Consider the following 15,981-nt stretch of genomic DNA (forward strand, 5'->3'; position numbering starts at 1 on the left):
TGCCTGTGTCTCTGCCTTTTTCTCTGTGCCTCTCATGAATAAATTAATAGAATCTTAAAAAAAAAAAAAAGAACTAAAAATAATGCAACTTTTACTTGAAACCAAACTTCTCAAAAAAACTGGTTTCAAATTCAACAAATGTATCTTGCAGTAATGAATACTTCAAATATTATACCAAAATTAAAAGCTACACCGCAGATTAGAGCAAGAAGTGGTGAAGCTGACTGGTGTCTCTGACCACCCCTCCACTGACCACTGCGGCTGTCCCGGGCTCAAGACAGTACCAGTCCACCTGTCCCGGGAGAAGAAACCAAGGATGGGCGGCTAGGGTACTGAGGGCAGTCCCCCTCCCCACAGGAGGTGCTCCCACATGCCCCACCTCTGGGCCTGAGGCAGGGTCTGTGCCTGGAACCAACCACCCAGACAAGAGTTGTCACCAGAGGTGAGCACCCACAACCCCGAGGTAAGACCACCCAGCACTGACCCCAGAATCTGACCCCTCAGGGACAGACACCATTTACTCAGGAGCCTCTGTGCTGGGGACAAGGGACACTGGAGATGTCCCAGACAGCTGGACGCAGGTGAGAGTCCACACCGACACCCTGAGGCCCAAAGCATCACTGCTGCCCTTCCAGGATAGGGAAGCAGAGGCTGACCAAAGTCCAGCTGCCAAAGGATTGCCTGCTTACATCCGGGGATGAACATACATGATAGCCAAAGCAACAGCCACACGGTGCTAGGAATGCTGCGGGGAGCCCGAGAAGCTGCGCCCCACTCCAGCCCCAGCAGTAAAACACAACTCCTCCTAATCCCATCGGGGGACAGTGACCACCAGCACCCCCTCAAAGACCCAAAGGACACAGAGCCATAGACTCTATCTCCAATTCCCAAGGCTGCCTTGGAAGCAACCAGCTGGGTCCTGGCCAAAGTCAGCCAGGAAGGAAGGCCCAAGTGTAGCTGCACTGGCAGAAACATGTACAGCATCCTCTGGCCTCAGGCTCTGAGCACAGGTGGCCCCCTAGACTGCCAGCAGGCAAGCAACACCTCAGAACCAAGACCGGGGGGCCCAGGGGTCAAGGGCACCCAGGTCATCCCATCCAAAGTAAAACACAAACTGTACCACCCAGGGCCTGCATCCAGCAGGAGGGTTCTAGAGGTGACACAGGGCGATCTGAATCCTGCTCCTGCCTAGTGACACAGATGCCGTAAAGGGGGCACAGAGCGCTCCTCCACAGGCCCAGGCACCGCACTCCAGGTACCAGAAGGAGAGCCACACGGTCTACAGGTTCCAGTGGCTTCAAACACCACACCCTGGGGCACCTGGGGGGGGGGGGGCTCTGTCGGTTGAGCATATGACTCTTGGTTCAGGCTCAGGTCACGATCTCAGGGTCCCAGGATTGAGTCCTGCATCAGGCTTTGCACTCAGCAGGGAGTCTGGGATTCTCTCTCTCCCTCTGCCCCTCCCCTCAACATGTGTGCCGTGTGCACACGCTCTCTCCCCCCCAAAAAAATAAATCTTAAAAAAAAAAAAAAAAGGCAAAATAAGCCCTGGCATGCACTGGGCATGGCAGAGACCATGTGCCGTGACCACAGGACACCTAGTGTCTATATCCAAAATGATTTGTCCCGAGCTGAGCACTGTCACAACACTCCCAGTAATGAGGGCGAACTGGCCATCAAACACGCACCCCAACTGTCGGCACCTCAGGCTGCCTGTGACCTCCACCACAGCCCCAGCAGCCCTGCAGCCCCGCAGCCCCTGCCTAGAGCCAGCCACGTGCTGGCCAGCTGATAAAACAAATGCCCAAGCTGGGTGAATAGGTGGGTCAATTCAGAATGTGGAAAGGTGCTGCTGGTCACTGCCAGCCAGCCAGCCTGTCATCAGATCCCAGCACACTGACACATGCATGAAGGGCCAGAGGTGGGGGGACCCATACGCAGGAGGCAAGAGGCAGGCATGCGGCCAGCACAGAGCCCCTCAGAGGGCACCAGTCCTCGAAAAGGCCAAATGACCACTTGGTAGCATGTCTACTCTACCAAGTTCAACTGTGGGAAGACCAGTGACTCACGTTGACAGACATACACACACATATATTGCTTGGAATCTGCCTCTCCTTTCTGCAGGGCTCAGCTGCACCTACAGCCAAAAGCTCATGGCATGACCTGGCTGCCCAGCACCCACACGGCCAGCATCAGACCAGGACACGCCTTACAGAGAAAGGGGCCGGGGGGGAGGGACCGTCGTGAGCCCCGCTGTGCAGACCACATCCCAGAGTGAGCCTCACACGCGCTCCCTCTCCCTGCACTGCTACCTCCAAGCCTCCTTCCCACTTGGTCTAACAACCCACCTCCCATCCTTCAGAGGCCAGCCCTTCCAGGTGAGAGCACACGTCACAACACCCTACGATCAACACCCTGCAGTTTCCCATCTGCAACTCCTGCGCTGGCTCTGCTCCAAAGGTGATTCTCAACCCTCGCTGCCGGGGGAACTCCCGTGGGGGTGGGGGCAGGGGTGGGGGATGCTGAGATGCCTGGGAGAGCACGGCAAGGTCCAAGGCACAGGGAAGGGTCACGGGCAGTGCGTGACTGCACAGGACATGGTGGGGAGGCAGGCAGGTGAGGTAGCCCTACTGGCAGAGGCAGAACGGGCTACCGGGCTCTCAAGGAAGACATGGTGCTAAGGGTCCTGAGCTGGGTGGCAGTGGCAAGGGGGGTACCACACCTGCCTTCTCCCCCCAAAACCCCCACACTGTTCCACTATCCCACAGCCAAGCTGCTGGGGTGTCTGCTCATCACTGCTGTTTTCACTAAGTAGGCTGAGCATGTTTCCACAAGTTTATCAGGCACTTGGAGTACGACTCTGCTGAGCTACTAGTCTTTTGCTCATTCTTCTATTCTTTTTTCTTACTGATATGCATGAGCTTTTTACATACTCTGGGTGCCAGGGATATGCTCTGGGTGCCAGGTATAGGTTCTGGGTGCCAGTTATACTGGGTACCAGGTATACACTCTGGATACCAGGGATACACTCTGGGTGCCAGGTATAAGTTCTGGGTGCCAGGGATACGCTCTTGGTGCCAGTTATACTGGGTACCAGGTATACACTCTGGACACCAGATCTATGCTCTGGGTGCTAGGAATATGCTCTGGGTACCAGGTATAAGTTCTGAGTAACAGTTATACTGGGTACCAGGGATATGCTCTGGGTGCCAGTTATACTGGGTACCAGGGGTATGCTCTGGGTGCCAGTTATACTGGGTACCAAGGATATGCCTGGGTACCAGGTATAAGTTCTGAGTACCAGTTATACCAAGTACCAGGGATATGCTCTAGGTACCAGGTACCTATGTAAATTTTGTAAGCATCTTCTCCCCCTTGTGACCAGTTGTTTTTTTTTTTTAACTCTTTATCTTCTTTCAATAAAAGGAAAACCTTAATTTTAATGTGGCTGTATTTCTCATTATTTCCTTTGCCACTTTTTTAGATTCTTTATAAGGACTCACAAAGACATAAAGATACTCTCTCATCCTATCTTCTTAAATCTTTATAGATTCTCAAATGCTGGCAGATTTATTTTACCCATGGTAAGATTATTTCTTTCTCGTGGACAAGAGTGGAGCTTCCCAACTAAGGAGGCTAATCAGAACCATCCAGAAGCTCTTCTCCAAATAAGCTGGGATTCTGATTTTACAGGATAAGCACAGGCCCAAAGCCACACTCCTGTGAAAAGCTCTTGGAGTAACTGCTATGGGCCACAGTGCAAAAGCAGCAGACAGGCAGTGAAGACAGCAACATAGCTCTCCGCATTCCCAGGAGAAAGCACTTCAACACCATGTCATATGGAAAGGCAGAGACCCACGAAGGGGACCTTCTCTATCTGGCATCTCTCGGACAAAACAGCTACCAATTCCCAGAAGGTTTGTCACTCACCATCTTTCGGTTCCTGAACATCCCTGGGCTGAACAAAATCCGGTTTGACGTTCTCAAACCACCAGAAGAGCTCAGCAATAAAAACCATAACGTTCGGCTAAAGGAAAACATACAAAAACAAGGATCCGTAAGTAGCTTATTCACTAATGGTTTTAAAAAATGTGTCTTTAATAATTCACGGCTACCTTCAACACTAAGGGAGCATACAGCATGTCTTCTAAGGTGAGATAGAAGCATTTGTTCAGATACTCATTTGAGAACTCTCTTAGAAGCCGGATGTTGTACAGGCTGTCAGCCATCGACGTTACCTCCTTCAAGCATATATCTGACGGATAAAGAGAAAAGTACGATTTATCACAAAGATGGTCTCCACCCTAAGTGTGCATACGTGTATGTATGTTTAGTTCTGCCCTGAACACATTTTAAATGGAGGGAATGGTAGTATTTAAAAGGGTAGCACTACAGACTTAAAGATCACAGAGAATACAAGTGACACTAAATACAGAAAGGGAACACTCAAGAAAAAGATCTGAGCATCTCCAGGATCTGAATTTAACTGTTAACATCTAAAAAGCCTAAGAGAAACTCTCCATGATCTAAGACTGGGGCTCTGGAATAGACGGCCCCCACCTTGCAGTTTATCAAAGGGCCTTGCTGCACGCTAGTTAATGTTCTACCAAGCTTCTTTCACCAACTGGAAATCCTCTGCCTGAAGTGATCTCCACTGGGGGGGTGAGGGGGGCGGAGCACAGAACAGGAAACACCAGGCTCTCCAAGGAATAATAGCAAATACTACTGATCACAAAAAAAATCAGGAGACAACACCCAGCAGAAGTCTCCCTCCGTTCAAAAGGTTGGGACTGCAGCTCCTGGCATCTGGGGTGGGACAGTCTATCATGTACATGGCTCTGCAGGGGGCCAGACCCTCCAATGAGTAATTCCTGCTTGGGTGTCAAGTACTGGGAGAGTGGGTGCTGGGGGACAGGGCGGAGAACAAACACCAGGACACAGCTCAGGACTAATGCAGAAGGAGCTGCGCTGAGCGCTTATGGTGGTTCTGCCACAAATACACCTAAATAAGAAAACAAGCTCAGAAGTATAACTACTAAAATAATAATTTCAATAATTATTTCTAGAAGCACGACCGTGGTGTGCCACAGTCTCTGATGGACAGGGCCTGACACCACACCCTGCACGGTCAACTCTCCAGAGAAACCTTGAGAAGCTGGGTAACTGAGCATGTTGATACTGCTCAGAAATGCTTCCTTACCTTAAATTCTGCTTATGAAATATTAGGGTCAGATACCCCAGTACCCTCCACACAGATGGAAAAAGTGCCTACCATACCTTATCTGATTCAGATATTTCCTCTCAATAATAAAATACTACCGACTATATTGAAGCCCACCCCTACCCCCCCTCCTGCTGCATGACCCCCTCCCACATGGGTGTCAACATTGCCACAAATGCTGTGTGTCCATCAACACGACACTGCTGACCTGGCTTTCTTGAGTTTTACATATAGGAGAACACACTCCGCCCATCATTTCATAGCCTGTTTTTCCCCCAAACTCAGTTTTAAGTTTCCAAGACATCTATGTTGACAGGAGCAGATTTCATCGTTCATGTGAATGGCTATACAGCATCCTACGATTTTCACTATTACGCTGGGAGAACCAAATTTGTGTGCACTCTCAGCACTTGCAACACTCCAAGAAGGGGCTGGCAGGACCAGGACCTTCGCTCTGCACACCTGGCCACCTGCCCACTGCCGCCTGCCAGCACCACCTGGGCAGGTGTGAAATCCTCCCTTCCAAAATGGCGCATCGCTGGCCACTAGTATGGGGTCATTCTTGACTTCCTCTTCTACCAGAAGCCTGTTCTTTCTCCCAAGGTTGTCCATCTTCTTCTTAATTTGTACAAATTCTTTACTCATTGTGGTTACCAGAGGATTTATATGATGATCCTTTAACGTATGTCTGTTCCAAATATTTTTTAAGGATATTATTTATTGCTTCATTTTGTTCATACTGTTCCTTTGTCGGCACATTGAACTGTATTATGATTAAATGTAATCTTTTCTATTGCTCGTGCTTTTTTGTAATTTCAATAATCCATCTCAACACCAATGTCCTAAAAATATTTTCCTGTATTATCCTCTCAAAATTCCAAAGTTTTGCTTTTCAGGTGTAGGTCTCTCACCCAAGGCAGGGGCGCCCACCTCAGGTGGACTGAGGCCACACAGCCTCCCCCACGGACGGCCATTCCTCCATGGCACTCTGCGCCTCACCAGCACCAGGCCCCTGGAATGCCACCAGTCTGGCTCCTCCAGGCCATGTGATTCTCCCAGGCCCAAGCCACCCAGTGTGGCCAATGTAAAGTTCAACAAAACTTGGTCTTTACAGGGACAAGTACCCACATTCTTATGCTTCAAAATCAACTTGCCTGAAACTTGCAATAACCCACAACAGAATAATGAACCCATGGATTATAATCCACTGGATACAACAAGAACCTGTGAGGCCTTCCTGATATAAATCAACACACGAGCAGTGGCGGGAAGACTACACCCCCTGCAGCACAGACTAACAGATACATGTGAGAGGACCACCAGCAGAGCAAAGCCTGATGAGAAACAGGCTTTCAATCTGAGCCCCTTCCCCAAACTACTAATGAAAGCAAAAACTAGTGGTCTTAGACTGGAGAAGCCCGGCAACACCACCTGACCCAAGGGCTCACTGACACTGGGCCCACCCTGGGAAGACACACCCCTTCTGGGGCATTCTTGCTGAGAACGCAGGCCCTGACACTAACCGGGAGGACATAACAGACCCAAACAAGGGACACTCAACAAGCTAAAGAAGCTGCTGTACTCCTGGAAAGGTAAAGACCAAGAAAGACAAGAAAGACTGGCAACCGGCTGCAGATGACAGGGCGCTGCAAAGAGGCTGGACACCTGCTCGGGCAGCGGGTTGGGCTTGAGGCTGCACGGGGAGCAGCGGCGGTGGGGAGAGCACCGGGACGCCTGACAGAATCTGAGGGGACCATGCCATAGTGCGTCAGCTTTCCCGGTACTGCCTCCAAGTCTTTCTCCAAAGGTTCAGATGAAAACCTAACAGCAAGAACATCTGGTAAAGTACAGCAAGCATTCCTTGCACCTCCTCCTGTAAACGTAAACCTATCCAAACAAAATGTTACAAAACACTAACCGTGCCCCTTTGGCCTCCACTTTTCCACGAGAATTTTTACGGTACTTTGTCCATTTCTGTAAAAATACATTTACTGGACTGGTAACAAACAATCCAAGGAAATCACAATCTGTACACCGATTCTCGGCATCTAAGAATATAGTTTAAATCTTCTTCCAAGGACCATAAACAGACCCTCCTTGTTCAGGACTCAGGGCCGGTGGCTTCCAGAGGCAGGACTGTGAGGGCAGGACCCCGAGGGCAGACTAGGTAGATGGAGCCTGTCTGCAGCAGGCTGTCCGGGCTGAGAACCTGCCAGCTCACATCCCATCTATCACAGGTGGCCAGCGGCTTCTAACAGACCGTTTCCTGCACATTCTGAACTTGTCCACGGTAAGTTCTCCCGCCCTCCTGTCCCCTCACTTTTCCACCTCTTCTCACCTGTTGTCCACTTTGCTTTTGAGATCTACTCTCGGGAAGAGCTCTCCAAAGCTGCCTCCGGCACTTGAACAAACTCTTAAATATCAGTAGCCACATCTTATCTCCAAGAGTCCATGTGTGCCCAGTTATGCTGCACACCTGTATCTGACCCTGTCTTCCCGACAGTCTCTTCCAGCACCCTGTCCCCGGCCACAGGTTCAGGGCCCTCCCTCACCTCCCGTGTTTTCTCCTGCCCTCCTGCACGGCCTCTGCTGACTTGGTCTCGCTTTCAGGCTGGTGCCCTTCTCAAATGTCTGGGGATTGGCAGCCACCCAGAGTCGAGGGTAAGAGGGCCGAAAGTAGGCTTTGTGGTGAGGCGGCAGGCAGGCCCTCTTGGGGGGCCGTCAAAGGGCAGCGGCTGTGAGACTTCTGCACAAGGCTGGTGTCTGCAGAGGCGAATCCTTCCCCGTTGTCTTTTCAGCACTGCATATGCATTTATTCATTCAATGATATAAAAACTGTCAATATGCCATGAATGATATAAAACACATGTTCACTTAAAAAATTGGTAATACAAAGAAATGCTGGTAAAAATCAAATGTCTTCAAGAGCTTTATTTTATCCCACTTGATATGATGAAAGTAAGGAAGATGAGAGGGAAATTACAATTTTTTAAAGTATAAGTGACATACAATATCTTATCGGTTTCAGATCTAGAGCAGTGACTCAACAATCACAGACATAAAACGCTCATGCGGGGAGTATAGTCACCAACTGACATGGCACTAGGCTGTTGCAGCATTACTGACTGCACGCCCTGTGCCCTACTGCTCACCCCGTGACTTACTTTCTAACTGGAGGTTTGCCCTCCTCACCCTTCACCTATGGCGCCCACCCCCCCTCAGCAACCACCACTTTGTTTCTCTGTATTTACCACTATTTCTGTTTTGTTTGGTTTTTCACATTCCCCACACAAGGGAAATTATATTTCTCTGTCTTATTTCACTTAGTTTGATACCCTCTAGGTCCACCCGTGTGGTCATGAATGGCAGGATTTCCTTTTTTTCTATGGCTGCATAACATTCCATGGTGTACAGGTACCGTATCCTCTTTATTCATCAATGAGTCCTTCCCCATTTTGAATGTAAGCCGACTGACACCACGGAGCTAATGAAGACAAGTGGCTTCCCGGGGCAAGCAAATGGAGAGGAGAACCAGCTCCACCTTCCAGTATGAAGAAGTCTACACAAGGCCTTGATTTCAGCATGCCACCTCAGGCCTGCCTGTACGTGAGACATCTGAGCCTAGAGCTGTGTGCTCAGCTACCCCCAGAGCATACACTCGTCTCCCAAGGTCTGTGGGGAGATCACCACTGCCTCATGGAGGCGACAGGACTAGTCCGTCATTGCAAGAACCTCCACCAAGTCACCGCTGTATCCCACGTCCTTCGCACGTCCATTCAGCTGCCCTTCCTGGATGTACAGGAGGGCTGGCCTGCTTCCCTGGCCTGAGCTCCTCTGCTGCTCCGTAATTAGGTGCTCGATGCTCCAGATGTGTCCTGCTTTTCTCCAAGATGGAATCTGCAATTCAGCTCCTTTGTGTCGGGGATTTCTGACCACCGAAGGGGAGAGAAAGCTACTACTCCTCATTCTCCTTCCTTCCACTTTCTCTGGGCTTCTTTCCTAATGCACTAGATCAACCTAGTTCATTCATTTTTGAGATTCCTCATTTTCCAGAATGTGCCCTGAGGCCATGCGTTTGCCTTTCCCGGTGGCCTGCAACTGCACACAAGCTCGGGTGTGTGTTGTTCACTCGTTATGCAACAAGCGTCTACTGAACATGGACCCATCCCAGGCACGAGTGACATGGGTGGGACGTGTCACTGAACAAAACAGATAAACACCCTGCCCTGTGGAGCGCACACAAGAGAACCCCACTATGACTATGGCTTTGGTCCACAAATATTTCAAAGTATCTTCTTTGGTTTTTAAGCATTAAAGATTTGGAGAAAGATTTCTCATTTTACTGCATTGTGGGAAAGGTATCCATTCTCTGCAATCTGTTGAGGTTTCTTTCGGGGGTTTAATCAAGTCCATTTTTTACAGACAGCCCCCACCCCCTGGGTTGCTTATTTTAAAAGAGCGTCTGCTGTGGCAGTGTGTGTACTGGACCAATCCTGTTCATCTTGTCTGAATCTTCCATGGTCTTCCTCCACTCATATCCGTGGCTCCATTAGTCAGTGTCTGTAACTGAACTCAGGACTGTGACATTTTTAAAACCTACACTAATGTGCTGTTGTTGGACGCCACAAGGCTCAATCAACACCGCCACATCCTCCCAGGCTCCCACCTCCTCCTTCATGAGAACTCCTTTTTTTTTTTTTTTTTAATTTTTATTTATTTATTATAGTCACAGAGAGAGAGAGAGGCAGAGACATACGCAGAGGGAGAAGTAGGCCCCATGCACCGGGAGCCCGACGTGGGATTCAATCCCGGGTCTCCAGGATCGCACCCTGGGCCAAAGGCAGGCGCCAAACCACCGCGCCACCCAGGGATCCCAGAACTCCCTCTTGCTAGACATTCATGGACAGGTCAGAGGAGCAGGCCAGACACAAGGGAAGCTAGGAGCTGTCTGCGCTGGTGAGCCAGAAGGCAGACCTGAGAAAGACCCAGAACACAGAAGGCGACACAGGGAAGTGCCAGTACACACTGAACCACCCCACTCCCCCATCTCTTAGGGTTCCACCCTTTATGTCCTTCGTCATCTTGAGCATCCTGTGTTCTTGTTCCAACACTCCTTTTCACCCACCCCTGGGTGCCAAACCTGCATGTTGTAACTGCTGGTTCTGCACAGGCTGTTTCTCCACATGGCCCTGCTCTCCCATGAGCTCATCTTCAGCAGGGGGTAGTTACTTTCTGTGGGTACGTGGTGGCCCTGGCTCCTGGAGGTGCCCCATAAGCACAATTCCACTCTCCCTCGTGCCCCACCTAAGACTTCCACTAGTGATGGGCTTAGTTCAGGAAGAACCTTCCCGTTGCCACACAGGCAGCATACGTATCAACCCCTTCGTGCCCCTGATGCACGCTGGCAGCTGTTTCCTCAAGAAAGACCTTCACGCCAGGCCTAGGGCCACAGTCCTCAGACAAGCCTCCTGTATCTTTCCATGGCCAGTACGTGGGCCTTTCCTAGTCCCTTTCCTGGTCTGGTCACAATGCTCACAAACACACATGGGCACGGGCCCGAGGCCAGATGAGCATGAGAGGCCTGACAGGGGTCAACTCAGGATTTTCACTCCACGACAGAGACCCTCTCTGGAACTAGAGACTCTCCCTTTCTTTCAAGTTCAACTATCGTTTTAGCTACAAAAACTATATAATCCAGCACTATTGTAGTTGAGGCAGGACCAACTTCTGCTCCATTCCCTGGATATTTCACAGGTAGGGTAGTTGGCTGCACAAGCTCTTGGCCTGTATCTCCCTCCCTCTGAGAGAGGATGCTTAGCAAACATAAATCAGAATTCCTGTGCCCAAGGCCCCGGCAGGCATCTGCTGTCATGGGGTTCCCTGCTCTGCCATCAGGCTGTGAGTGCCTAAGAGACGCACTGGCACTGTAATGTCACCAGCCTAACACAGGAGTCGTTCATGATCAGATTCTGCACTTTCCCAACCCCAGACAAGATTCTAGCTGGTTTTTGTTCAAGTAGGACATGGAGCCCAACACAGGGCTTGAGTTCACAACCCTAAGATCAAGACCTCGGCTGAAATGGAGAGTCAGATGCTTTACCACCTAAGCCACCCAGGCACCCTGCTGCTAGAGGTTTTAAACCAATTGTAGCAAGACAGACAAAATTCCAACCCTTCCAAAATGTAAGAAAAGTCACATACTTAACACTTTACCCAAATACTTTCAAAGTCCAATTTCTCCATGAGATAAAAGAATGCAAGTTAAGTATAAGCACATCATCCTCGTACTTTTTTTAATCTGTATGAGAATATCCCAGATGGTATCAAGACTGAGTGTGCTACTCCCCATCTTTTACATGTTTGGACCAGTGTGCGTGTGATGCTCCTGGAGGACCCAGGTCCACTCCAGGGGAAGCTCTGCACTCACCGTCCAACTTCATGTGCTCTGGGCAGTAGTAGTGGACCACAGCCAAGAGAGCAGCCCCGTCGCTGCCGTCCCTCATCAGGTCCTCCAACAATGGGAAGTAGGGTGGCTGCCTTGTGGACAGGTGCTCTCGGCGATAGCGCACCTGCAGTTGATAAAAGGAAAACAGTCTGCACATGATGTACCTTCACAACGACTGATGTTATTCTGAGAACTCATGTAATGCCTACTGGATGACGGTCAGAACAACGGCAATCACATGGGAAAAGCTCGAGAGTCTGGATGACATCCTTTGCCTTGAACACACATGCCAAGATCCAGGGAACCAAGCACCATGGCTAACCTGGGAGACAGCAACTGACTGCTGATGGCGCCAGGCCATCCGGGGCTAAGGGGCACACAAGAGCAGAGGCAGAATGCACGGCTATGCTATCAAAAGCCGCACACTCTGAACGAATGAGAAACAAGTTAAATGGTGAACAAGCTTAGGCTCAGAAGACCCGCCTTACTACTCCTTTTCTGAGTATTATCAGCATTAACCTCAGCCATCAAGAAAAGTACAAAACATCATTAATATACGGTTTGAGAAATTCTCCAAACCAGGTTAGACAAAATGTCATGTATACATCAACTGGACCCTCTGAGAACTACGGCACAGCATGAGGAGACTGAATGCATGCAAGGTGCTCTGGGAGACAGGGGGCTTTGCAAGGTTTCCATACTTCTGCCTTCGGAGGAGAGGGTGTGCACTGTGTTCTGAGCCACCCCCAGCCTCCCAGCGTGGCCCCCACAACTCAATGTCTGGTTACGTGTGTACAGACACACAAGCCGCCAAGGAAGGGGAGTCCACGCAGTCACCTGTCCCAAACGTCCTGCTGCGCGCTCGCTCAGGTTCTTCTGCGTTAACATTCACAATACAGCTGCATCTTCTTGAAGGGAAGAAAGTACACAATACCAACAAGAGAAAGAAAACCAGCAGTCCATACTAACGACTGTGGATTTCTGAGACTTAGGCAGAGGGGTTCAACCCAAAGAAAAACCATCTCTCTCGGCAATCGAGAATTTAAAGTTGTCTGAATAAATGTACAGGGGAGAATAATCAATACTAATATTTGGCGTAAGACACACCTAACATATTTTTTCAAAACAGGAATACGGTTTATTTCATGTCTGTGAAGTCTGTGTTGACGGAGACTTTAACTTGTTTCTCAGGGCCCGTAACACAGGCTACAACAGGCAGCCCGCCCGCACTGCCCATAGGGCTGGTCTGGGGCTGCAGCATGCAGGGCACAAGGGCATGCGCCAGGCCAGGCCTCCACAGACACATACACACACGAGACAGCACACATGGTGAGTGACCACAGCATGCAGTAAAGCAAATGGCTTCTCCAGTGAAGATGGATGGCGTGTGTTTAAAATAAGGGAAAACAACTGAACTGCAGGATCCAGAGAGCTTGTGTGATTACTACCTCCAAGCCAGCTCACTGAAACCTCCAGGCCGCAGCCACCAGGGCAATGCGTCTCAGCCTGCCGGCCTGACCACACCCTCCCATGCCCATCCTCACCAGCCCGTCTGCTGGACGCTGTGGGCACAGCCATGGCTACCATCATCCACAAGGGAACCTGCAGGCTCACTGCTCTTGGTCACCTTTTTCAGTTTCTGTAAGATCTTAGCTGAGACCTAGCTTCTCACAGGACAGTTCAATTTCTGACAATATCCTCACTAAATAACGTAACTTAGTATTTACCTCTCTGGCCTTCAGGATTCAGAAGTGAAGAGGTGTGTAAATACTAACAAGGCTGTCCTCTTCCTTGTTACTCAGTATCTCCAAGAGAAGCAAGGTCATCCCCAAAGTTGGCCACAAAGCAGAACAGACCACATGGATCCCGCTGACCAGCTTACAGCCATGGTATTTCCCTTGTGATAAAATTCAGGGGACCACCTGGTCCGAATAGTTAAACTAAAAGAATGGGCAATTAAGGTCTCCATAAAGACCTGTGTTCCAAAACTTCATTCTAAAATGCACCACCTGGAGTGCCAAATAGTTTTCCACAGGAATTGTGTAACAAACAGGCTCTGCTTCTAAAACACACAACAAAGTAGAGCACAGCTAAAACTGTAGATCCAAATCACGACTCTAACTTTCTCTGGGAAAATTCCTATTTAATGTTATGCTGGATTCCAGAAATCCTGTATCCCTGCTGATCCAATTCAGACCCTTGCCTGGCTGCCCTTTTGCCCTCCTCAGGCTGGCGGGCAGGCAGCAGGGTTGCTCCACACACCCCAGCAGACATCTCTGAAGAAGGAGGTCCCTCTCTGCCACACGAGCAGCCTTCCACGAGGCACGCTACCTGCATTCATCAGATGACCCATGTTACACTAAGAGATGTCACGTTAAATACCACCATTAGGGAAGATAAGTAACTTGGAAATTAGAGGATTCCTTCTGGTATCTGCTAGAATAGGGATGGATCCTCTTTTATGTCCATTGCATAAAAAAGTAAGTGTCCATAAGAAGAAACACAAAACTCTATCTGTAAAATTACCTAAGAAATTGGGCAAAACCAGAGTGAGTGTGGTCTACAAAAAGCCTATTGAGCCCAGAATCAGGTTATCACTCATACTGTAGAAAAGCAACAATACCAAAGAGGACATTAAACAAAAGAAACAGGTTCAGGTGTGAGTAGCTGTTTAATGGAAGCAAGTGATTGCAACAGGATGGCTGTCTGGATGCAGCTGGCGCGCACGGAGTTCACTTACGGGCACTAACTTCCAGTACCACTTGGAGGGGGACTGCTCAGGAAGCAGGGGAGGAAGCAGGAGAGAGTGTCACAGCAGGCAGGCCACGGATGGACCGCATCACACACACCATCACACATTCACAAGAGAGCTGGGATGTCCTCTGAGAGGTAAGTCCTGTCCGGGGCCCGTGACCTGAACACCCTCTATCATCACATGATGGAAGTGGAAGGGCACAGGCACCTCCACAACACTAGCCTCTGCAAGAGCAAAGGAAGCCCTGGAAACTCGGCATGGGCCAGGCATCACGAAGGATAGGTGCCAACTGCAACTCAGAGAGGCTCTCAGTGCGTCATCTGTGCCCATCTGAGCAACACAGGGGCTCACAAAAGTGTGGCCCAGGGTGTGGTGCCCCCAGCATCCCCAGAATCCAGGAGCAAGAGGAGGCGGCAAGGGGACGCTGAGACCAGAGATGCAATCAGGCCACATTACATGTTTACGATGGATTCAGTCACACACCTGCTTATTAGCAAAAAAAATACTATCATAGGGAAAGGATGGGACAGAAATGACCAGAATGTCTAAGGCACCATCTGTGTCATTTCATGAGACACGTAACATTATCTGCCTGAATTCCATGCAGGGTTTTAGAGACACACCACCAGCTACACTGGGCCTCAGAGGCAATATAAGGGATCTTCAAGGGCACCTTTGACAGCAGGCAATCTTCTCAACTGGTGAAATCTAGAAGCTAATTCCCAGGTAACCCTGTCCACTCCCCATTCTTGAGCTTCTAATACCTCCCAACGTCTCCGTCACCCTCCAAAGTTAAATACAAGACCACCCCCTGGCCAGGGAGAAACGAGGAGCACACTGCCATGCCCACCTCCAAGGCACTTGCAGAGCCAGTCTGCCAGGAGACCTCGGAGTCTCACTCCTCTCTGGGGCAGTGCAAATAGAGAATAAGCCAGGAGTCAACACCGACACAATTCTTTCAAACTGGGAGCAATGTTAACTAGAGGCATTCCAGAACAGTTAAATTCACCCTTTACCTTTTGATGAGCTGGACTTTCCAATAACTGCTGTTTTAACTTAACTTCTTTCTCTGTTATCTCTCTCATTTTAAGATTTACCTGAAATAGAAGAAAAAAGCATTAAAAGGGCAATGGCAAAAAACAAAAAATAAAATAAATAAAAGGGCAATGGCTTCCATATCTTCACATCTATTTCTTCACTCTGCCACCCGGAGACCCCCCCACCTCGCTTGTTTGTGTCCCCTTAGACACAGGGATCATTTAAGACAATTATACATATGCAGTAATATATGTATTCCACAGGATCTGGGCTCAATGTGGGGACCAAAGCTGGCCTGCCACTCCAGGAAACATTCCGTGCCTCTACACATCTTGTGACACTTGCCACCTCATGACAGAGCCACATCGCGAAAGCCTGGGACGCACAAATAGTACAAGCTGTCACCATCAGCAAATGCCACTGCTGAGACCATGTGGCTGGGACACCCTGCTGCTGAGCCTCGCAGGTAGCTCACATGTCCCCTACCCATTCACACGTGACACCAAATAAACATTAATAGTA

At 49.6% G+C, this 15,981-nt stretch overlaps 1 protein-coding gene across 5 annotated transcripts in view; it reads right to left on the reverse strand.

The window, feature by feature from the left end:
- The window catches only part of CAMSAP1 (calmodulin regulated spectrin associated protein 1), a 63,377-nt gene that overhangs the window by 13,102 nt on the left and 34,294 nt on the right, over window positions 1-15,981 (reverse strand). For 3 of the 5 annotated variants that reach the window (XM_077851349.1, XM_077851352.1, XM_077851351.1), the window contains 5 exons: window positions 15,438-15,518; window positions 14,407-14,439; window positions 11,649-11,790; window positions 4,116-4,255; window positions 3,931-4,027 (listed from right to left, as the gene is read on the reverse strand). In XM_077851349.1, coding sequence (XP_077707475.1) covers window positions 3,931-4,027; window positions 4,116-4,255; window positions 11,649-11,790; window positions 14,407-14,439; window positions 15,438-15,518 — 493 coding nt within the window. The remainder of the gene's footprint in view (window positions 1-3,930; window positions 4,028-4,115; window positions 4,256-11,648; window positions 11,791-14,406; window positions 14,440-15,437; window positions 15,519-15,981) is intronic. The other 2 variants (XM_077851350.1, XM_077851353.1) reach the window with 1 other exon arrangement.

The sequence above is a fragment of the Canis aureus genome, chromosome 16, assembly GCF_053574225.1.
Source record: "Canis aureus isolate CA01 chromosome 16, VMU_Caureus_v.1.0, whole genome shotgun sequence".
NCBI lineage: Eukaryota > Metazoa > Chordata > Mammalia > Carnivora > Canidae > Canis > Canis aureus.